The 22,688-nt window shown below is 39.6% G+C and overlaps 1 protein-coding gene across 1 annotated transcript; it reads left to right on the plus strand.

Moving 5' to 3' along the window:
* Positions 1 to 5,181: 5,181 nt before the first annotated feature.
* On the plus strand, positions 5,182 to 15,095 carry LOC121656092 (basic proline-rich protein-like). The gene is made up of 4 exons (XM_042011129.1): positions 5,182 to 5,308; positions 9,914 to 9,966; positions 12,734 to 13,232; positions 15,025 to 15,095. Exons 1-4 carry the CDS (start codon positions 5,182 to 5,184, stop codon positions 15,093 to 15,095), a joined length of 750 nt encoding a protein of 249 aa, XP_041867063.1.
* The last annotated feature ends 7,593 nt before the right edge of the window (positions 15,096 to 22,688 follow it).

A 22,688-nucleotide genomic window follows, 5' to 3' on the forward strand; every position in this document is an offset into this window, starting at 1 on the left:
CTTTTCTAGACCCGCCCCTGCATAGGTGAAGTATAAACCTCGTCTACCACAAGCAGCTACTGTGTTAGAGAAGATCCTGCCAACAACAACACTTTGGGGTAAATATGCGACGCTGTGAACCATGAAACGCTAGTTTCCTCCTTCTCAGCTGATCCATAAACACAGGCAGCAAGAGACAAAAGCCGATCAGCTGATCACCGACAGCTGTCATGATATAACAAAAATGTAGAAAATTTTGGGTTAAATAAATATTTTTAAAAATCTTTCTTGTCATTAGTTTGGAAAACAGAGATTTTTTTTTTCACAAATATCTACATCCCTTAAAAGAAAGTCTGTTTATCCTCCTTTTATAAAGGTTTTATGTTTTTCTTTATTTTAAAACCTAAAAATGGAAATAAAAATGTGGTTCTTCAAAAATAAGCATCCTATGGTGGCTCTTCATTAAAAATATATATTAAGCTGCCTTTTTGAAAAGTCTGGTAACATTTGCGTCTCTAAAGGAGTTTTATTTAGCTGGCTGAGGGAAAAATGGCTCTTTGGATTGGAAAGGCTGCAGACCCCTGCACTAAACACATAAACAGGTTTGGCAGCAGTTTTCAGATAAAATATTTCTTCATATATATTTATAAAATCAAATATTTATGAGAAAGAAGGATGAAATGTTCAGGATTTACTAACTAAAAGGTAAAAAGTCAGCAGGATGAATTTATTTTTTTTTTTTTAACTTGTCCAGCATCATAGCAGCAAAATGATAATCTGGTTTTACATCGTGCTGAACAAATCTGCTCTACCAAGCAGAGGCCTATGGGTATAAGGCTCCTCTTGGTAATCTGATTCATTTATTTATTTATTTACTTTGAATCATGGAATCTTTGTAATCTTGCTGGACCTGACCGGAGGGGACAGAAAAAGATGGAAAATAGCAAAAAGAGCAAAAGGGAAAGAAGAAAGGAGACAAAAAGATCACAGACAGAAGGAAACGACCCTTCAATCCACACCATCACCAGACAACAAACTGTTACACCTGTACATGAACACACCAGAACATTTCCTACAACTTTTACAAAAACAAAAAAAACACAAAAAAACAGAGCTGCTAGTCATTAAGAGTTTTTAAATAATAACCAAATCAAAAAGACATAACAGCGACCAGATACTAACTCACAGGAAAAATACAAAAATTATCGCTTAGTATTAAAACCCACTGGACAACTCAGTGACTGTGTCAGCATGCAGAGCATGAGAAACAAGGAGTGATCAGTGATGAAGAGTGGTGAGTGAGATCATGCAAATGCGACCTCGCCTCCACGGAGGCCAGAGGCAGACCAGGGCCAGAGGCCCGGGCCCTCAGCAGCAGACCCGGAGCACCAACCCAAGCCACCCCACCACAAAGACGACTCCAGCCCCACCCGAAGGGCGGCAGAGGAGAGCCCCAGCAGGAGCCCCCCATGGAACAGGGGCACAGCAGGATGAATTTAAAGCTGTGAAGCTGCTTCCTTCTAAACACAGAAGGAACAATATGTGATGAATATCAGCATCAGGTGAACAGACAGAAAGCAGGATGAGAATCTCACAGCTTCTAGATGGTGAGGAGAGAGAAATATTCACAATATGCACAATAACTTCCATCCATGTACCTTCACTGCTTCATTATCCAGATTTCTGGATATAAATTCTCTAAACTTTCATTCTTAGCTTGACTGTTTAGCTTCACCTCTGCACCTGCAGCCTCCGCTACCGGGAGTTAAGGGTTAACATCTGGTTTCCGGGTGTAGCGTCAGGTCTGTAGATGTAACTATAAACATGTGTGGTATCCACAGAAAGTCCAGAATCTCAGCTACCAGCTCAGTAAAACCATTTCTATCAACAACACACACAGTTAAGACAACAATAAAAAAAAGACCCGGTACACAAAGCCAAAAAGCACATGTAAACACAGATGATGTCTGATCAGACGCACCGCTGCAGCAAGACCAGCTTCTCTCTGCATGTGGTTTCTGTGCTCAGAGCCAGGGAGGGGGGTATCTGTGTTAACGCGCAAGAAAAATGGTGTTAATTAATTAATATGTTAACGCGATAGTAACACGTTACTGTGGGCAGCCCAAATATATATATATATATATATATATATATATATACATACATATATATATATATATATATATATATATATATATATATATGTTTTTTTTGTTTTTTTTTTTCCCCCAAAAAATTTTTTCATAATTTCTTGGCATATCATTTTTTTTATGAGACATTTTTATATTTCTGTATTTATTTTTATTTAGTCAGTTTCGGACCTCCATAGAGTTGATGTGTGTGTTACTGCTGCAAGTGCTCCGTAAAACTCTAAAGCTTTTATTATAACAGCTACAAGCCATGGAGAAGCAGAAGCTATAAAAATGGACCCTAATGGTTTCTCCACACTGAACAGATTCATGCTTTCACTTACCAGGATAACTGTCTACTGTTGTTGCTGACACAGGTTTTTTAGTCCTCTCTTATTGATTGTTACTCAGCTTCTGCATGTGAGGCCATGGTATTAACGGTGAAGTCTGTTTGCTTTTATGTTTGTATTTATATAATTATTCATTTGTAACTTGGTCTTTGATAGAATAATTATTGAAGGTACGTGTAATTTCCCCCATCTGCTTAATGAAAATGTAATTCTATTCTTCAGACCTATTGATAGTAGGATATTTTTTCCTTTGCTTCTATGAGCACATAGTGGTGGTGGATATGACTGAGATCCAGCTGCTACCATGTAAAAACAAAGAGAAATCTTGAATGTTGGTTTATTTTTTCATTATTTTTCGAACATGTGTGTGCCCACTTGGCTGAGCTGCAGCTCATTTCCATGTTTAGTTGTGTTTACTGGATTTTCAGGGAGACTCTGAGCTCTCAGGGTAACTGGAGTTCTTCCCACTACAGTGTGTTTGTGCACGGCAGGGTGCAGGGCCTTGTTTCTATTCTGGCAAAGTATTAAGAAAGAACATTTCCCCAAATTCTTAATCGCCTTCTAAATTAGCCAGGCTTCTGTTAATGAGTAAAAATTATGTTAAGAAAGAATTAACAATAATGTTGTGGTTATAAAACCATAAAACTCAAAATTAGAGCATCTGGGACAAGACCCATAGGGAGAGAAGTCTTTAGTGGTCAAAGAGAGGAAATACGCCCAGCTGAGGGGAAGGAACTACTCAAACACAGATAATTAGATAGAGTTAATTGCTTTAATGCATGGCATAAATCTGTCAACGCCCTCTGTCTCCAAATGGATTTAAATGACTAATTTCCACATCATTTTTTTCCTTTGTGAACTTTCTTTGTTCATTTCCAAACATGTTTAGGTTTAGTTTTATTCAGTCGTCAATCATTTTACAGAAGAAAACAATGAGGCTGATTTTTATGTCAACCAGCTCTGAATTCTACTGAGACTGTACACACCGAGGCAGAAAGCTTACACAGACCTCACCTACTTCAAATTAAAATCAGTTTTTATTTCACCACTTAAAACTTAAAAATAAATTAGAGAAAACTCAAATTTATCATTACAAACCAATGATTGGAAAACCATAACTTTAAATGTACACCTATGTCCTTCCATAATTTTACCCCAATAACAGAAATACATCTTTTTATGCATTTAACAGCTTTTTGTTCAGTAAACATACAAACACCTCTAATATCAAGAGAGTCTGGCAGGGAACTTTCATTCAAAACATTATTGGCACAGCTTTGTAATAAAAATAAATCATTAAATTTAATTATATGAGAAGTGAGAAACAAAATGACCACCTTTATGAATAATTCGTACCACTCGTTTCTGCAGTACAATTATTGGATTAGTTATTGTTATGAAGGTGGATCCACATAGCTCCACACTTTAAGACAGGTAAGGCTGATAAACTGTACAATAAATGATACAGAGGGCTTTAGTTATTTTTTAGTTTTAGTAATTTAGTATTTCCCTAATTTTCTAAAGAATTCCTGTAGATTTACATAGTTTACCTTTAATATAGTCAACGTGTCTCCATATTAGTTTATGGTCACAACCCCAATGAATTTGGTCATGTTTATTTGTTCAGTCTCACTATTACAGATTTTAAGTTTAACACCATCCCCTGGAATCCCCTTAGAAGATAAGTTAAAAGATAAGTTGCATATAGGTCAAAGATGGATGGATGCAGTGATGTGTGGTCAGGAGAGGCAGGTGAGGCAGTGCTTTAACAGGTTTTTGTCAATTTATTAAGTAAAAATCACTGAATTTGAGGATTTCCCATCAAATCCAGGGCCCGGGCGAGCTGTCCCTCACCTCTGACTGCAGGGGCACACTCACACACCAACACAGTGTATGAGTGATGACAACTTAGCAACTTTGTCGCTATGTTTTGTGAGTTTTCAGACCCCTCTAGCACTTTTTCTTTCTTTTTTTCAAGAAAAGCGACTTGCAACTTTTTCTGGTAGTGTTTGAATCTTTTGGAGACTGACGTGTATGAATGTGGTTTATTCTTCTCAATGAGGAATGAGTGCGGCGCAGACCCCTCCCCTGTCCAAAAGCAATCAGAAGAGGCTTTATGCAGCAGCAGCAGTCAGAGCAGGAGATGATCGCCTCTTTTTCATGACCAGGCTGAAAATGAACAAAGCTGCTGCTGGATGATCCTGCGCTGGTTTGCTGTCAGATATTAACGTTTGTTCATGAAGAGTTTGGAGGAAAACATTTAGAAGGTTTAAAGTGTTGTGAAATGTTGCAGACTCGGAAATAGAAAACAACCTACACTTAATACAATTAAACTAAAAAAAGAAAATATTAACCAAAGAATTTTTAAATTTTTATTATTTTTGCCTTTTTAAACATTTTTAGCTTGTCCTTTCGTCAATTTTTGCCTTTCCCACGACATTCCTCTCCACTACAGCCTCTATTACAACTTTATGTACCAGGCTGTCATGCATATTAGCTGATGACGTCATTTAGCGTGTTCTTGCAACTTTTAGGACAATCAATAGCTACTTTTCTCACTGAAGAAATAAGATGCTTTTTCAGTGTAAATCAGTGCCTTACCAGCCATGAACCTCACCACACATCACTGAGTGGATGGCTTCCTTTACATTTACCATGTCGATAGAATTTATAACAGTTATTTTGTGTATTAACTTATGTCAAAGAACAAGAAACTCCAAACAATGTGCTGGATAGCTCAGCTGAGTGTCTTACTGGCAACTGCCACAGGTCCGCAATCTTCCATCCGGAGGCAGCTGCGAGAGAACAACACCAAGGCCATCAAAGGAAGCGTCAACTGCAAAGATGAAGGTACGTTAAAATCTGGGTGGGCCAGCGTGACATTGTTCACACGTTCATCTTTAAAAGTCCTGAAGGCTTCCTTGCACTCATCCGTCCAGTCAGTTGAAGACAGTCTCACATGACCTCCCTTAAGCTTCGGTTTGTGGCCTCTCAGCCACAAGGTCAAACAGCGGCTTAGCTTTTGCAGAACATCGCTCAATTAAACTTTTCCCAAGAAGGGTTTAATTTTTTGGAAGATGTCATTACTCCATCAAACTCCTTCAAGTCAGCTGCTCGTACATCATTTATAGCTGCCATTTTTCTGATTTGTCTTAACACCATCCTCACATATTGTGTCCCAGAAACTTCATGGTTCAACGCACAAAGCAGTGTTGTTTTTGGCAGCATCTCAGTTTTAGTCATCTTGATGAAAATGCTTATTAGTTTTAGTCACGTTTTAGTCATGTCTAAGTTTGATAGTTGTAGTCAATTTTTAGTCAACGAAAACTCAAAAAGGTTTTAGTCTAGTTTTAGTCGAATAAAGAAAGTATTAGTATTTTAACAAATTAATTTAGGTCAATAGTACGTATTAAAGTGGAATCAAGGTTGACAGGTTATAACAAGTAATTGATAAAACAAGTTAACCTTAATGCTTTTACATAATAACCAGATCCTTTACCAGACTGAAAGCTTTAGCCGAGACTTTCCCATCAACAGGGATGAAATGCTGCCGTGTTACTTAACTGCTGTTGGACAGAAACTTTTATTTCTATATTTCAACTTTTTTCATGAAATGATGCCCAATTCATCATACAAACATGTCACAAGAAAATAGCAGATCTATAAGTTCAACATATAGCAACACATTGTGAGCTTGTTGTTTGGTTGTTTTCATCAATAATTACAAAATTAAAAGGAATGTTTTTAGACTTAGAAGGTTTCCCAGCCAACAGCAAATACTGTAATCAATTACTCCAAAAAGAAAAGAGCAACAACATCCTGACTTTGGTAACTGTGGCTTTATTTCTGAGAATTTTCTGAAGTGTAAAACTCCACCCTGAACACACACATGTCCAAAACATGAGCAAAGGATGAGGAACACATGCTCAACTTGACCTGGTCTGCTAGTGGAATTATGATGGATTATAGTTAAAATATGTCCATATATGTTTCATCGCTTCCACCAAACCTATGATTCATCTATGAATGAATGAACTGCTTGTCTGTGTGCGCTGCACATCTGGTGGTGGGCGTGGCCAAGCTGCAGCAGCATTGCTGACTGACAGATTGAGCTCACAATAGACAGAAATGTTGTGTTTTTAATGTCAGACAATCAGCCCTTGAACATTTTCGTCTCATCTCTTCTCGTCAACGAAATCTCGCAAACGTCTCGTCATGTTTTCGTCATCAGAGAGCCATTTTTAGCTCGTCACCATCTCGTTATCGTCATGAAAAAAAGGTTCGTCAAAAAAATAAATTCATCATTGTCATCGTTGACGAAAACAACACTATCACAAAAAAACCATCTGCAGCCATTCAAGTGCCATCACCTCAAAAGGGGCAAAAAACATCAGGTCATCCAGAAAGTATAACAAGCTTGTAAAGCTCGTTGAAAGTTGCAGGACTGTCCTTCAGGCCTTGAGGCATCCTGTTACTGTATATTTATGGAGACCAAACGGAGAGGAGAATACTGTGTGTTTCCGATCATCATCATCATCATCATTGATCTCAGAACTCGGACATCAATGTCAAAATTCTGACTTTGATCTCAGAACGCAGACATCGAAGTCAGAAAACTGACTATAATCTTAGAATTTTTAAAATTAGACTTTTGATATCAACGGCAGAATTCTGATATTAAAGTTCAAATTCTTGCTCCGATCTCAGTAGTCTGAGAAAAAAGTACTCTTCCTCCATAAAATCCATTTTGTTATTGCTCCATTCTCAGTGATCTGAGTAGAAAGTACTCTTCCTCCATGAAATACAAACATTTTTTTATTATGTATAGGATCAATGTCAGAGCTCTGACTTTTTTCCAAATTTCAGAATTTTTAAAGAAAGGATTCTGCTTTTGGTGTCAGCATCTGGTTTCGATATGAAAGTTCTGAAATTAATCTCAAAGGTCAGAATCCTGACTTTGATCTCAGAATTCGGACATCAAAGTCAAAATTCTGACTTTGATCTCAGAACTCGGACATCCAAGTCAAAATTCTGACTTTAATCTCAGAACTCGGACATCAAAGTGAAAATTCTGACTTTGATCTCAGAACTCGGTCATCGAAGTAAGAATTCTGTTTTTGATCTCAGAAATCGGACATCGAAGTCAGAATTTCTCCAAAGTCCCAGAATTCTTTATATTTTATATTTATATATATATATATATATATATATATATATATATATGATGATTCTGCCTTGTGAGCATTGTGGGTTTAATGTCAGAATTAATCTAATAAATGTGACATCCACGTCAGAATTCTGACTTCAGTGTCAGAGTTCTGAGTTAAAAGTCAACATTCTGAGTTTGATCCCAGAATCTGGACATCAAAGTCAGAATTCTGACTTCAAAGTCTGAATTCTGGCTTTAATCTCAGAGTACTGAGATCAAAGTCAGCATTGTAGCTTTAAACACAGAATGTGGACATCAACGTCAGAATACAAATATTTCTTTAGTATCTATAGGAAAAGCGACAGAACGACAGAATTTTTCTCCAAATCTCAGAATTCTGAAGAAAAAAAAAAGCTTCTGCCTTTAATGTCAGCATTCTGGTTTTAATATCAGAATTTTCTGACATCAATCTCATAAGTGTGACATCTAGGCCAGAATTCTGACTCAAATCTCAGAATTTCTGACTTTGATCTCAATCTACTAAACAAGGTGACGCCTAAACGACGTCTTTATCAAGTCATTTGGACGTCCAATTTTGGTCCCCACATGGTCCAGACTGCGACGCTAAAAGACTTCTTTTTTCCGACGTCTAAATATTGTCAAGTATTGATGTCCATGAAACGTCTGCATTGGTGCTCATTATCGTCAAAAGGTGGTCATTGTGGACGTCTTTTCTATGTCCTATTTGAACTTATTTTAGACAATATTTGCTGCTTCTGAGCTCTGGGCAATATTCATCCCAAAGTGACAAATTCTGTCATAAGGTAATTAACCTAAAATAATAAGATCACTAAAGATTAAGATATAATATTAGGTTATGAGGAACATGTCAGAAATAACTTGTACAGTCTAGTGGCGGAAAGAACAAGAATTTCGTGAACCTGTGTCCTGGAGCCTCCCACTGCAGCTGCTTCTGACTTGTCAAGGGGTTGTGGAGGGGTGGACACTCACAGTGACAGTGTGGAAATAAAACATGAGAAATAACATGAAAAAATAACTTTATTTATACATTAAATGATCGCCTCAGTGGCACATAACTGTAAACGCATACAAAAACATAATTCCTGTTTCGAACCTGCTGCTGAGCTAAAAAGATCCAGGAAAACTGGCATTCCATCCTCTGGAAACAAGTGGGACCACAGTTACACACAGACTGGCAAAAAACAAAGAAAAATCATAATTCAGTCAATTCAACACTCAATTTCAATCTTATTTTTTTTATTAAACAGCAGAACAAGTTGATACTGGTGGTAAAGTGGTGGTCAGCACTGCTTGTAAAAGAAAAAAAATCAACAGCCCAAATTTTTGTGTTTGTCAACAAAAAATATAAAAAATAAAGCGATAAACTGGGTTTTATCTCAAAACTCGTTCAAACATTTATAATGGGGAGTGGGGAAAAACTGATTATATTTGCAGCAGTTAGTCCTGAGTGATGGCTGTACATCCTCCACCTCGACTTATTTGTGGTGCATGCTTCAGATGATGCATCTTTATAAAGTTTTTTGCTGCTGACTCATAACATTTCATGATCCCATCTGCATGAATAGAAAAAGCAAAATGATTAGAAATATGGAAAGGCAAAAATATGTTGCTGTGGCACCTGTTAGCAATGCTGGTATGATACAAAACCATCTCAGCAAATGTTAAGATAGTCATGGTAGACATTTGGCATTGTTTTGTTTTTTTTTTCTTTTTTTTTCTTTTTCCAATTTCTAATTTCTTTCCAGCATCATACCAGCAAGACAGTTGGCATTGTATTTTACAGTTTTTGCCAATCGTTTTTGCACTTGTCTCAAATATGTCCACATTTTCAGAACTCTCCAATTTAATTTACTAACACACATGGGAGCACAACAGAAAACATTAACTGACCAGCTCGCTAGTAGCCTGAAAGTGTAGTTTGAATCTCAGGTGCCAACGTTTTGACCGAGAGCATAACCACCGTGTGACTGAGAAGAAACTGCCGACTGACCAGGTCGCTCTTTTGCATCTGCTAAATGCATACATATAAATGTATTTTTAGAGATTGGTCAATCATTTTCAAGATTCATTCCAATTCAGTTTTAACACTGAAGGGAAGAGCTGTAATGACAGTTGTAGCCAGAGCATGTTTTAGGTAGTTTAAGACAACAAAGCGAAAACACCTGACACTATAAATACCCATGTGCACATAACATGAAGTTGAATGCACTCACCTTCAACTTCTGAACAGATCGGAATGATGTGAGAACAGTTGCTTGCTTCAGCTAAAGCATCAGCCATAGAACTGCAGGCCGACCGCACTGTTGCCAACTCCTCAGTAAGAAAAGTAGCTATTGGTTGGAATTCGCTCTAGAAGTCGCTAAATGACGTAATCGTCTAATTAGCATAATCAGCCTAGTACATATAGTTGTAATGGGCGCTGCCATAGAGAGGGATGTTGTGGGAAAGGCAGAAATTGATGAAAAGACAACCTAAAAATGTTTAGAACAGCAAAAAATAATAAACTAAAATAATAATTCTGTCAATATTTTCTGTTTCATTAATTAGGAGTCTGCAACATGCTACAACACTTTTCACTGTTTAAATATTTTTGTCCACACTCTTCATTAATAGACATTAATCTGACAGGAAGCCAGTGAAGGATCCTCCAGCAGCAGCTTTGTACTGGTCATGAAACAGAGGCAAACGTCGTCTGCTCTGAATGCAGCAGCTGCTGCTGCGAGAAGACCAAGCCTCGTATGAGTCCCAGCAAACATGTGTATGTGGGCCCCACATGGGATTTACTTGGGATGATTGGGTTTCAAGTGGGTATGGGCTTATGGTGGGTATCCTATCTGAGACCCACTTGGGTAACTCAAATAGGCCCCAGATGGCTTATGTTTTATGGGTAACAAATGTGAAGGTTGTACATGGTTGTACATATACACATATGCATATATATATATATATATATATATATATATATATATATGCTGGGCAACGATTGAAATTTTTAATTGCGATTAATCGCATGACATGCTGCGATTAATCGCACTGTTACGCACAAAATGTCTTTTTCCTTTAAAAGAAGGCCTACGGCTATATAAAGAAAATGCAGTAAATGTTGGCAGTGATTCAGACTCTGCTTCGGTCTGTCGTGGTGAAGAAGGAGCTGAGCCAACAGGCAAAGCTCTCGATTTACCGTTTCGTTTTTGTGATAACTTTGTACTTGGGTAATTCCAAACCCTCTCATGTACAATATGAATTTGTACAAGATGTAAGGGCAATTACACAAGAGGGTCAAGCTGTATTTACCAAGAACTTTTGCAAGGAAATTAAAGATCTCCCCTTGAAATTAGTATGCGGAAAGCAACTGAACTGAGGTCTTTTTCTGTATTATTTATAGGTGTCTGTTAGGAAAATTCTCACATGAACGACAGACGCTGAGATCGGTGAAAAGACATAGCTGTTTATTGTGATCACAGGAGTTCAAATAAAACCAGAAGACAAGTAAACACAAGCCAGCCGACAATGTTAGAACTGATTTCTTAGCTCAGGACACATCCTTGTATAGCCCATCCCCCTGGGAACAATGGTCTCTCTTGGCCTCTGGTGCTGGACCCCTGGAGTGAGGTTCATGTTGACCGACGACAGAAGAAGGCAATAAAGTCCTTTGATGTGTTTCTACAACTGTATTCACTCCCAAGGACTCTAAAGATAACAGTCCTGCAAAAACAGTCCTGATCACAATCTTTAATGACTAGTTGTGTCAATACATTGTTTTTCCATCAGTGTCCCCCCAACATTCCAGAGATTTGTGAAAAAAACTGCAGCAGGTGAAGCCAATGGTGTACCTATTGCATGTGGAAAATGTTGCCCTAACGAGAGCTTCTGAGCAAATTTATGAAGCCAAAGTACATCCCACTTGATGTAAAGGAGCTCCTCAAAATTGATGTGCGGTGTACCAATTTTCAACTTTCTAACAGAAGGTTCTGCATTGAAAGGTTCTCTTATGCCATGATAAACAAGGCCCAACTGGAGGGGAAGATATGGGTTGAAAGCCTGTACACCAACTCAGAGAAGGTTACGTGAAGTCATCTGAGTTCCTGCTCAAAAACCTTCCTCTGGATAATACCATAACATCATCACTCTGTTCTCACTCCATCTCTGCTTCAGTGTGACTCTGCTATTGGAGCTTTTATGACATTAACAGAGACCCTGCCAAATGTTGTACTTGTACTTGATGCTTACCAACGGGAAAAAGAATCTTGGTCATACCAGATTGATGCAGACTTGATACTTAATGCCCAGGCCTAAACTGAAGAGGATAGTCGAGCTGATGTGTATCAACACTGAAAAATCAAAACCGGGGACAGAGGTACCCCACTCTGTCTAATCTGGTGAAAGCTCTGCTGTCCATTTTTACAGGCACCTAGTAGAGGGGTCTTTCAATTTATAATAATAATAATAATAATAATGGATTAGATTTATATAGCGCTTTTCAAGGCACCCAAAGCGCTTTACATTGTGTGAATCCATTATTCATCCACTCCTCACTCATACCTGGTGATGGTAAGCTACGTGTGTAGCCACAGCTGCCCTGGGGCAAGCTGACGGAAACGTGGCTGCCAGTCTGCGCCTACGGCCTCTCCGACCATCACCGAACATTCATCCACACATTCATACACCAGCGATGCCAACACTGGAGGCAAGGAGGGTTAAGTGTCTTGCCCAAGGACACAACGACAGATGACTGCGGGAGCGGGAATCGAACCGCCGACCTTCCGATCATTGGACGACCTGCTCTACCGCCTGAGCCACTGCCGCCCCCCAATTTAATGAACAATATCCTTGAGGCTGGCAGGTGTTCCCTGAATGTGGAAACCTATGAGAGCCTGGCTGTGGTGAAGTCCACTCTAAAAGTGAAAGACTGGACAGCATCAACTATGTCCATAAACTGCACTTAAAGAAAAGGAAATAGAGACCAGGCCCAAAAGCAGAAAAAGCTGTGAGAAGCTACCCGGCTTGTACAACAAGCAAAGACAACAAAGCCAGAACCCCTGCATCTTCAAAACCAGCCACATGCCCACTCATTTCTGGGCCAGCCAGCACCTCCTCCGGGTCAGCCTGCACCACCTCCGGGCCAGCCAGCACCACCTCCGGGCCAGCCAGCACCTCCTCTGGGTCAGCCAGCACCACCTCCGGGCCAGCCAGCACCTCCGCCAAGTAAGCCAGCACTTCCACTGGCTCAGCAAGCACCTCCTCCAGGTCAGCCAGCACTTCCTCTGGGTCAGCCAGCACTTCCTATGGGCAAGCCAGCACCTCCTCCGGGTCAGCCAGCACTTCCTCTGGCTCAGCAAGCACCTCCTCCAGGTCAGCCAGCACCTCCTCCTGGTCAGCCAGCACTTCCTATGGGCAAGCCAGCATCTCCTCCGGGTCAGCCAGCACTTCCTATGGGCAAGCCAGCACCTCCTCCGGGTCAGCCAGCACTTCCTATGGGCAAGCCAGCACCTCCTCCGGGTCAGCCAGCACTTCCTATGGGCAAGCCAGCACCTCCTCCAGGTCAGCCAGCACTTCCTATGGGCAAGCCAGCACCTCCTCCAGGTCAGTCAGCACTTCCTCTGGGTCAGCCAGCACTTCCTATGGGTCAGCCAGCACCTCAGGATCAGTCAGCAACTCCTTTACACCTGTCTTTAATGCCCCAACAAAATCTTCCCTTTCTTCAGCCCCAACAGCCTCTGCAAATATATTAAAATGGAACTTCTGAGGGCCCAAATCCCAGTCAGAGAGAGAAAAAAAAAAAAAGAGTCATAAGTCATATTTTTGCACACTGTTGATTTAATGTTTATATTGAATGGTTATTATACATCATATTTGCTTAATTTGTTTTACAAAATAATGTATTAATTATAGTGTGCAATTAGAAAAACAGTCTTGTTTAATGTTGCATTTTTCAGCGTATTTCAATGCAAATGGTAAATATTGTTTAAAGAAAAAGTTCATATTTTGTCCTGAGATAGCCCAAACAACAGCCCTATGCCTTTATAACATATATGTTACATTTTAAAACTTTGTTTTAATAGTATATACTTGTATAGTTATATAGTTAGAGTAATAGTATATTCACTTTGGCAATAAAAACTTGGATATTAAAGTTTTACATCTGTAGTAAGGACCATATTGCAGTCACATTGAGTATTAGTGTTGCCATCTTTTTCATATTGCTGTACCATAGTCCCAACTCTCTTCAGTAAGTAAGGAAAATATTTTTAATAGAGACATTTTCATGGATTCAACATGATGTTATTGTGGAAAAAGGTATAATGTGTTCTGTGCCAATAATATTGTGCCAAAATTTCATATCATCATAGTTGTGTCCATTAAGGAACACCTTAAAAACGTTCCGGCTTTTTTTTTTTTTTTTTTTTTTTTCCATCATCCCTGAAATCGTCATACAACAATATTTTTTCTGCTTTGTTTATTATAAATCTTTTGAACAACTTTTATCCTGCTAAAAATACCAAACATTCAGTCAGTTTCAGAATTTTTAACTCTTTAAATTAGTTTATTTATTTGGATTAATTATTCACTAAAAACACACAAATCATTAACCTTTCAGTCTGGTGACCTTTGTAAATTAAGTAGTTCATAATATTTATATTATAGAAAATGTTTAATACTTTGTCTAATTTTTAATAAATAATAAATCATTCAAATGATTAAACTGTGATTTAAAGGATTAAAATTCTAAATAAAAAGAAGATTTAATGTTTGGTATTTTGGGGCAGGACTCGTGCTGACACTGTGCTTCGAAACTTTAAGTAATTTCAAAGATAAACAAAAAAAAAAAACACTGATGTATGAAGATTTTTGTGTTTTTGTTTTTGTTAGCTGTAAAGAAACATACACACACACACACACACACACACATTGTTTTTCATTGTGTTTTGGGAGCAGTTTTCCATCCAAAAGTCACAATTTTCTGCCCATCTTTATGAGTTTAGACAAATGTCGGTTCATCTTCTTTCTGAAGTTCCAGACAGAAAACGTCTCTTCATTTTAATAAACCAGCTCTCTCCTGATTACATCAGATGCTCCGCTGCAGGTGGACGAGAGACAGAGAAATATATCCAAGCGTGTTTGTTAAGTCACATCATCCAGTAGGATGAGTGAACTAGTACAGAGTTCACTCCCACGAGCCGAGGTCAGTTTCAGACACCGTTTGGCAGCGGTAATGCGTCGCTATAAAGTTGTTTCCAACCAATTAAACACTGTCGTAAAGTCTTTCTTCAAAAGCAAATTCTACATTTGTTGTGCTTGTCTTCATTCTTCTTCTTCTCTTTAGTTTCCTTCCTGATTCAATTCTTCTTCTCTGATTTGTTTTTTCGTTGGTCAGATGTCAGCTATTCTGCTCAGCGCTGCCCCTGCCATTTCCGGTGGTATTGCTCCTACATCTGTGTCAAGTGATGGATAGCTGAGCTGCCTGAAACCAGACCAAACCAGACCAGACATGTAACCAACGCAGCCTTTAGGGCCTTTAGGCAGCCTCTGGAGTCTTTGAACAATTAATGTGTTGATAGGTGGCACCATGTTACTGTGAAATAATGTCACTAAATCATCAGTGTCTGTCAAATCCAAGATGGGGGGTTTACTTGCTTGATCTGTGCTGTCTCCCCTGCACGCAGATCAGTCAGTTTCTCTGTTGACTATTTGGTGGTGAGTGGTTTCCCCCTGGGCAGCTGCATCCCATGTGGCCTGGTGAGTAATACAGCAAGCAAAGCTTGTTCTCCCTGCAGTGTGTGAGGGCTGAATGTGAGTCAACTCCACATAGGAAACAAGGCACATTGTTAACGGGTGAATCGCATTGATGATCTGAACATGCCAGGCTTCTTTCTCCTTGTTTGGGTGTGACCTCTGCTGTGAAGTAAAACCTTCTCTAACATCCCTATCACCGTCTCTGGAGTAGAAGAGTCCTGACAAGCACCTTGCCCTTGTTCACACTTAGAGGCAGAAGTAGAAGCAAGGCTAAACCCAGCTTTGTCCTGACTGGTGATCTCTGCAGAAAACCTGAAGACCTTTTTTTTTTTTTTTTTTTTTTTTTAAATAAATAAATAAAAAAAAAAAAATAAAAAAACCTGAAGACCTTCACATAATGGTATTTATCCAAAACTAGCTGAACTTCTCGAGCTGACCATTTCTCAGCTGTTTGAGATGTGGCCATCATCTCATCATAAAGTGGCTGGTGGGTGTAGTTTCATAACCTCATATTTATGGAAATTTGAGCTGACCACCAGTTGAGGTTTTGGGAGAGAAGAAGATGATCAGTAAACCCTCATTTATGCTGAAGTACAGTCCCCCTCCCCAACGCCCCACACCAATTCTGGGGCGGCGTGGCTCAGGGGGTAGAGTGGTCGTCTTGGGGGCCTAAGGATTGCCAGTTTGATCCTCAGCCTGTCAAGCTCATGTCGAGGTGTCCCTGTGGAAAACACCGAACCCCATACTGCTCCTGATGGGTCGTGGTTAGCGCCTTGCATGGCAGCTTCCGCCATCATGGGTGAATGTCATGTATAATGTAAAGCACTTTGGGTATCATTCCAGGTACAGAAAAGTGCTATATAAATACAGACCACTTAACTCTCCTGAATACTGCAGCCCTGCAGAGCTCCTTCAGATACAGACTGCTGCATTCAAAGTGTGAAGGAGCCATTGCAGGTCCTTGGTTCCTGCAGCAGTTAGACTGGAATCCAGCACTGCTCCCAGTACCACAAACACACTCAATAAAATATAATTTATTATTGTGAATTCTTTTTTTTTTTATTTTATTTTTATAATTCTTATATATTAACAACATAAAGGTTTCTGGGGAACAGGCGGAGTTTGTATGTTCTCCAGCTATGCATGGGTTCTCTCCTAGCTTCCTCCTACAGTCCAAAGACGTGATGTTAGGCTGATTTGAGTCTCCAAATTCTCACTGGGAGTAATTGTGAGTCTGATTGAATGTTGTCTCTCTGTGTTGGTTCTGTGATGGAACGGGAACAGCTCTGAACAGAGTCTACTAAAAACTAAAAACTCCTTACCAGTTAGTGGAGAGTGTGCTGCTGGCCCCAGATGTTTGCCTGTTCAGCTAAAAGCTTCAATGTGTGAGACTAAAATGCAGAGGGAGGAATAAGATGGCACATCTCCAGTCTGTGTTTGAAACATTCAATGTAATACCAAGAATCAGAAAAGCCATCATTTAATTAAACCAATTTCAGGCTGAAGACGGGAACAACTCCAAAGTTGTGCAAGGTAATATAATGATGGAAATAATTTCCATCTAAATTACATGCATTGATTTAGTGAGAAAATTTAGTTGACAATACTAATGTAAATATTCTGGATCAGTTTGATGCATTTGAGTTTGTGTTAGTTAATTATCACCATTAAGTCCAATTAGATCTAGATAAATATAACATATTAACCAGGAGCTGACTTTATTTTCTTTTTCCATGTAAACAAGGATTTACTACTTCACTTTTTATAGTAGATACTATTATCAGCATTAAAGTTATCCTGGTCTGGAGCAGACTGGTTCAGCAGCACTAGTTACCATGGTAACTCAGCTGGACAGTTATCCTGGTCCTAAGCAGACTGGTTCAGCAGCACTAGTTACCATGGTAACTGAGCTAGGACTAATTTAAGCCATGATGGTAGAAGGGAACTCTCACTTTGATAATTCTCTAAATAAGAGACTTTCCCGTAATCCTGCTCCATGGAGTACCCCTCAGACCTCTTGTCTGCTTTGCCTGTCACTACTAAACAATGAATCTGGCTTCGGGTTTGTGTTGTTTATTTTGTCTATTTCAAATTTCATACATCACCTACTCCTGCAGTTGTATTTCTATCATGCACCGTTGCAGTCCAAGGATTGAAACAAGCATTTTCATTTCAAGTTAGCCTCAAATATAGACAGTCAACTGTGAATTAGCCTGCCTAAGTAAGGTCTCCAAGCTTAGAAATAAGTCACCTTAATGTTAACACAAATGACTGTGACTGCCTTTAAAAGCTTTGACTGAGGAGCAGAGCGTCTTCTTCTCTGACTACTTCCTTTGGTATGGGGTGGCTGTTAAATAATGTGATGAGCTGAGGCCAAAACTCTGGTTGTTTATTTTAACAAGAATCGTAGCCAAATGTTTTCTCCGTTGATGCTGAGCAGATGTGAGAGCTGGACTTCCCTCGTGTTATAGTTTAGTTTACAGCTGATGTCGTCTTTACTACATAACACCCACAGATCAGTCAATCATTAAATCTATCAATCAGAGCTTTATTTATATTCCCCTTTTCATTCAAATAAATATCTTACTTCTAGATAAAAACTAAATAAAATTAAATATATAAAATTAAATAACATAGAAGGAACACAATTAACATTAATAAGAAGAGATTAGAATGTCAGGTTAAGAACATCTACATCATTACAATAAATAAAATAATGAACATTAAAGCAAATATTCAGCAGCATTACACATTCTAATGATAATGGGCTAAAACATAATTATTATTCATTCTGTACTTTTTTATTTTATAATTTCTCTTTAGCATTAAATTCATGCATTTTTCATCAAATTTCATTAAGCATTTTTCTGTGTTTTACAAGAAGGAATAATGTGAGTTAAGTTAGATCAGTGGTTCTTAACCACGAGGCTGGGGCTGATGCTCGGCCTCAACTGCTTCAAACACACACACACACACACACACACGCGAAGAAGCGCCTCACAAACCACTTTGTAAGCAATAACCCCAAGAAACACATAATTCACATCCTCTGTGGAAACAACCAGCTGAAACAGATCACCAAGTGAGGAATCAGTTTGCTGTTCACTCTTCAGTTCCTCCATCGGAACTGAGAGAGGTAAGTCAGAAAGAGAGAATGCATACCTCCACTGGTTCACATTTCCAGAATCTGAGTTGGCTTGCTGCATGGAGTGCATCACCATGCATGAGGTGAAAATCCCAGGGAAACTAATCTCGTTCTGAACAGGCTGTTCTCTCACCAACGAGACAGAGGAAACCACAGGTTTATCATCAACCCACGCACGGTCTCTGGCCACACCGTTGCCCAATATCAATATGACACTAACAATAGGCAGCAGGCGCACTCCAACAGCAACCTGACCCTGAAATAAATCACAATCAAGTATAATGGTATTGTATAATGCAAAGGAAGGTGAAGCGTTGTCATGCCCATGACAGAAACTGAACAACCCATATCAGACTTTTCCAGTCAAAAGCAACTGTATCACTAAGTATTTTAACTGGCACTTTTATTCATTCACCAGACAGTCTCATCCTGCACTGCATCAGCCCTGACCACAGCTGAGCAAGCAGGTGGCTCAGAAACCGCTACACAGACCCCACTGGCCTGCACCCCAGCACCAGGCTTAAACTGGGCCTGGAAGGAATAAAACTCTGTCCTCACAGGCCCCTTTTTAATACAAAAATGACAGATTCTGCTAGCATTACATTGTCCTCAGTCACCTCCAAACACAGCAGTATGTGCTCATACGTTAAAACAGCATTGTGCATCAAAACATAGTCATCTGCCAGAGCAGCTACCCCAGCCAGAGTTGCCACCTTCTAGTCATTTATGAGGGTAGCCATATTCTCGGGGACAGAATTCTTAAACTGCTCCAAAATCATCAAATCACATAATTTTTTGAAAGTGTCCGCCTGGAGCACAGTACGCCACTTCATGAGTTAACATGTAGGTGCTGCACAAATTCTAGATGCATTTGGTTCACGGCTTTCTTCCATGTCCGATAGTGCTGGCGATAAGCTTCTGGAACCAACTCACAAGCTTTTAGTACTGTTGATTTAACCACTGCCTCCTGCGTATTGCTGAGGAAGCTGGAGGGGTCCCTGTGTTTAAAACCAGTTATCCAGGCAGCTGTTAAACAGAGGATAAACAGATAAATTGCATTTGTGACTGGTTAGAAATAAGTGTTTAATGAATCTACAGTTATGGCTGTAGCATGGAATGTTATACATCATTCACATCTCAAGATCCTGGGAGAGCCCAGTTTCTCCCAGGTTCAAGTCCCTGTGCTAGCAACTAAGGTAAAAACCACTGTGGGTCCCTGAGCAAGGCCCTTAGCCTCCGACTGCAAACAAATAAAGTTCACTTTAAACGTATAATATATTTTTGAAAATCCAACTAGTTAGAATTTACAGTGTCGTTGATATAATTATTTTATTATTTTCTGTTTTTATCTAAGGTCTCACTACCCCCCCTCTGTAGTAAACATCAACAACCACATCTGCAGTTTGTGGTTAGAATAAATAACTTTGCATTAATATGTATTCACTCTTACACATAGTAAACGATTTCAGCTTTAACTTCGGTGTTTACTGTAGCTCTTGGTGTGAAGGCATGGCTGCAGTTTGAGGTGTTCTGTACAATAACAACCTCTGAGCTACTTGTCATTTCCTTCCCTCCCTTAATGAGATTGTCTCTTATCTTTATTCCATTAACATGGGATGGACCACAAAATCAAACCTGAATGATAAAATGCATTTAATGCAATAGTGTAATGGACATCCACATCCTGCAAATAAATATTTGATGATCTCAGTGTGTATTAGTCAACAGGGAAACTTTATCTATACTCAGTCAGAAGTTGAAAAAAGTTTCATGTTAAATAACCTAAAAGTTATTTAGAGAAAGAGGCCACAGTTGTCTGTCTGTGACTCGTCACTGGGCTCACATGCTTAACTAAAGATAGCAATTCTGCAGCACCTGTTTTGTCTAATGAGACAAGAGTATTTGTTTTTACAGACTACAGGTTTATAACAGTGGCTTCGCAGATTCATGTGATTTCAAATAGATTAGTCTTCTTCCACATACAATAAAAAACACAAAAATATAACAACTTTTCCAACTGCAAAAACCAACATTTAACCTTAAGCATTTTTGATGCAGTGCAGGGTGAGAAATAATTTCCAATTACTTATTAGGAAAGCTGTCACAGTACTACAATGTCAAATCCAATACTCACTTAAAAAACAGAGGGCATTAATGGGTCTCCACTGCTATCCAGGAGGAAGAGTAGCAGCATGAGGAAGAGAAGCCATTTAAATTCACCTTAATTCATTACAACTGAATCATTGGAGGATTTAAAGCTTCACTACTAAACTTTGGCTTATTTTCTCAGAGTTAAGAACCAAATAAAAAATGCAATTGCTCAAAAAAAAAAATTATTTTAAAATAATCGTGGCAAATGTTTTTTTTAATAAAGGAAAATAGATCTTAAACAAAACTTTAAACAGCTGGCGATGTCAAAATTTAAGTTGTGTTATCTTGTGACTATTTGCGTTGTTTTGTGGCTAATTGTGTTGCACCTTATTATCTTGTGTTACGGCTCATTTTGTCGCGGCTAACTGTTTTGTATTCTGGTTCATTGTGATGGTTTGCGGCCGTGTTGTGGCCAAGCTGCAACCTCTGGCGGTGAAATGTGAAAAAAATTGCAGTTTACTCCTCATCCACTAGGGGCTCCAAAACAGAGCAAATCCTCATAGACTCCCATGTTAAAAAGACCAACTTCACAGCAGAAACAAACATGTTTAAAGCCTGGTACAAAAGTTCATTTTAGGATTAATAGGTAAAGTTTACCTTCATGAAAACTGTGAGGGGGGTGAATTTTTTCTAACTCATCCATTTGGATCTCATTTAATCTTGAAATTTGGCATAATTAGGGGCATGTCATTTTGACTGACATGTATCCAGTATCCGCGGCAAGAAAGGAGAGTGCAGCACACCCGGTTTTTAGCCGGCTAACAGTGCGCCTTAGCTTTAGCCTACATACTTTCATTAGCCAGTTAGCTCACGTTAGATCCGAGTTGGCTCAGTTACAATACAATACAAGAATTTAAGCCAAAAAACAAAACAAACAAAGCAAGTACTATCACTACGTGAATAAAACATTATAATAAATAGACAAATAGGCAAATTACAGTCAGTGCAATATGTTTATGGTTATAGTGCAAATAATAAGAACACCGGGTGCGTGTTCGCCACGATACGACTGCACCACAGTTTTGTTCCGACCTTTGTGGCGCGGCAATTTTTACTGGGAGCGTGTCAGGTGTGGAGAACCCGCGAGTGCAGTCCACATAGCAGGATCCGTGAGATCGCGAAATCACAGAAGGATTGGAGAACCTTGTGATTCTCCACTTCCAGGATAAGCGTCTTGTCGTCTATGATGACACAAAAAAAACAAAACACTGAGACGCCCTGTGACCAGTTAAACACGTAATGTTTTCATGGTTCTGCAGCGCACATCTGCACGGGGCTTTTATTTTGAAAAATACCAGAAGCTTTTACACTGCTCCCATGTCTGATTTCCTGTATGCCCATATCTGAACTGGGGAAATTGACGCATTCTAGGTGAATGAAGTGTCAAAAATAGACAAAAATTCTGCGGAGCACCGCAACAATGCCCTTTTGGGACTCTTCTGATATGCGCTGCGGCGCACCTGGTATAAAACAAACCATTGACTAAAACGGCTGCGAAAGCAGTGGAGGCCGTGGCGCAGCTACATGTACTGAGTGGGCTCGCAGGTGGTGGGCCGTGGGTCTGGGCTCTCCTATTGTCTTCCTTCCCCTCCTTTCCTCACCCACATGTGGTGGGTGGTGCCTTCTGGGGTTGGTGGCTGGTCATTGGCTCCAGTCGCTGTGTGTCCTGGTCGTGGGAACAGCTGCTCCTGGCCTGTCCTGCTCTGGGGGGCCTCCTGGGGAAAAAGGGGGGCCTACTGCTGCCAGCTGCTTACCTTCTGGAGGGAGGTTCGCTTCCCTCTGGACTTACATCTCAGGACCATTCTCCTTCCCTGCTCTCTCGCACAAACATGTAGGGAGTTTGGAGGCGTGCACGTTATGTTGGGTGGAGCAGGGGCCATCTACGTGGCCTCGTTGGCTGCACCCTGTGGTGACTCACCTCTCAGTAGGTGCATTTGAATTACCCCTAGAATTGCGCAAAAACTAAATATCGCAATAAAAAACGGTAATGATAACACCTACATTTTCGC

Source organism: Melanotaenia boesemani, chromosome 16, assembly GCF_017639745.1.
Source record: "Melanotaenia boesemani isolate fMelBoe1 chromosome 16, fMelBoe1.pri, whole genome shotgun sequence".
Taxonomy (NCBI): domain Eukaryota; kingdom Metazoa; phylum Chordata; class Actinopteri; order Atheriniformes; family Melanotaeniidae; genus Melanotaenia; species Melanotaenia boesemani.

Bases quoted from the DNA above. Each gene is read 5' to 3' on its own strand.
- LOC121656092 (XM_042011129.1), top strand. From the start codon at position 5,182: ATGTGCTGGATAGCTCAGCTGAGTGTCTTACTGGCAACTGCCACAGGT. The intron at 5,309-9,913 runs GTACGTTAAAAT...TGCTTGCTTCAG, and splicing joins CGTCAACTGCAAAGATGAAG to CTAAAGCATCAGCCATAGAA. The intron at 9,967-12,733 runs GTAAGAAAAGTA...TTTCTGGGCCAG, and splicing joins GCACTGTTGCCAACTCCTCA to CCAGCACCTCCTCCGGGTCA.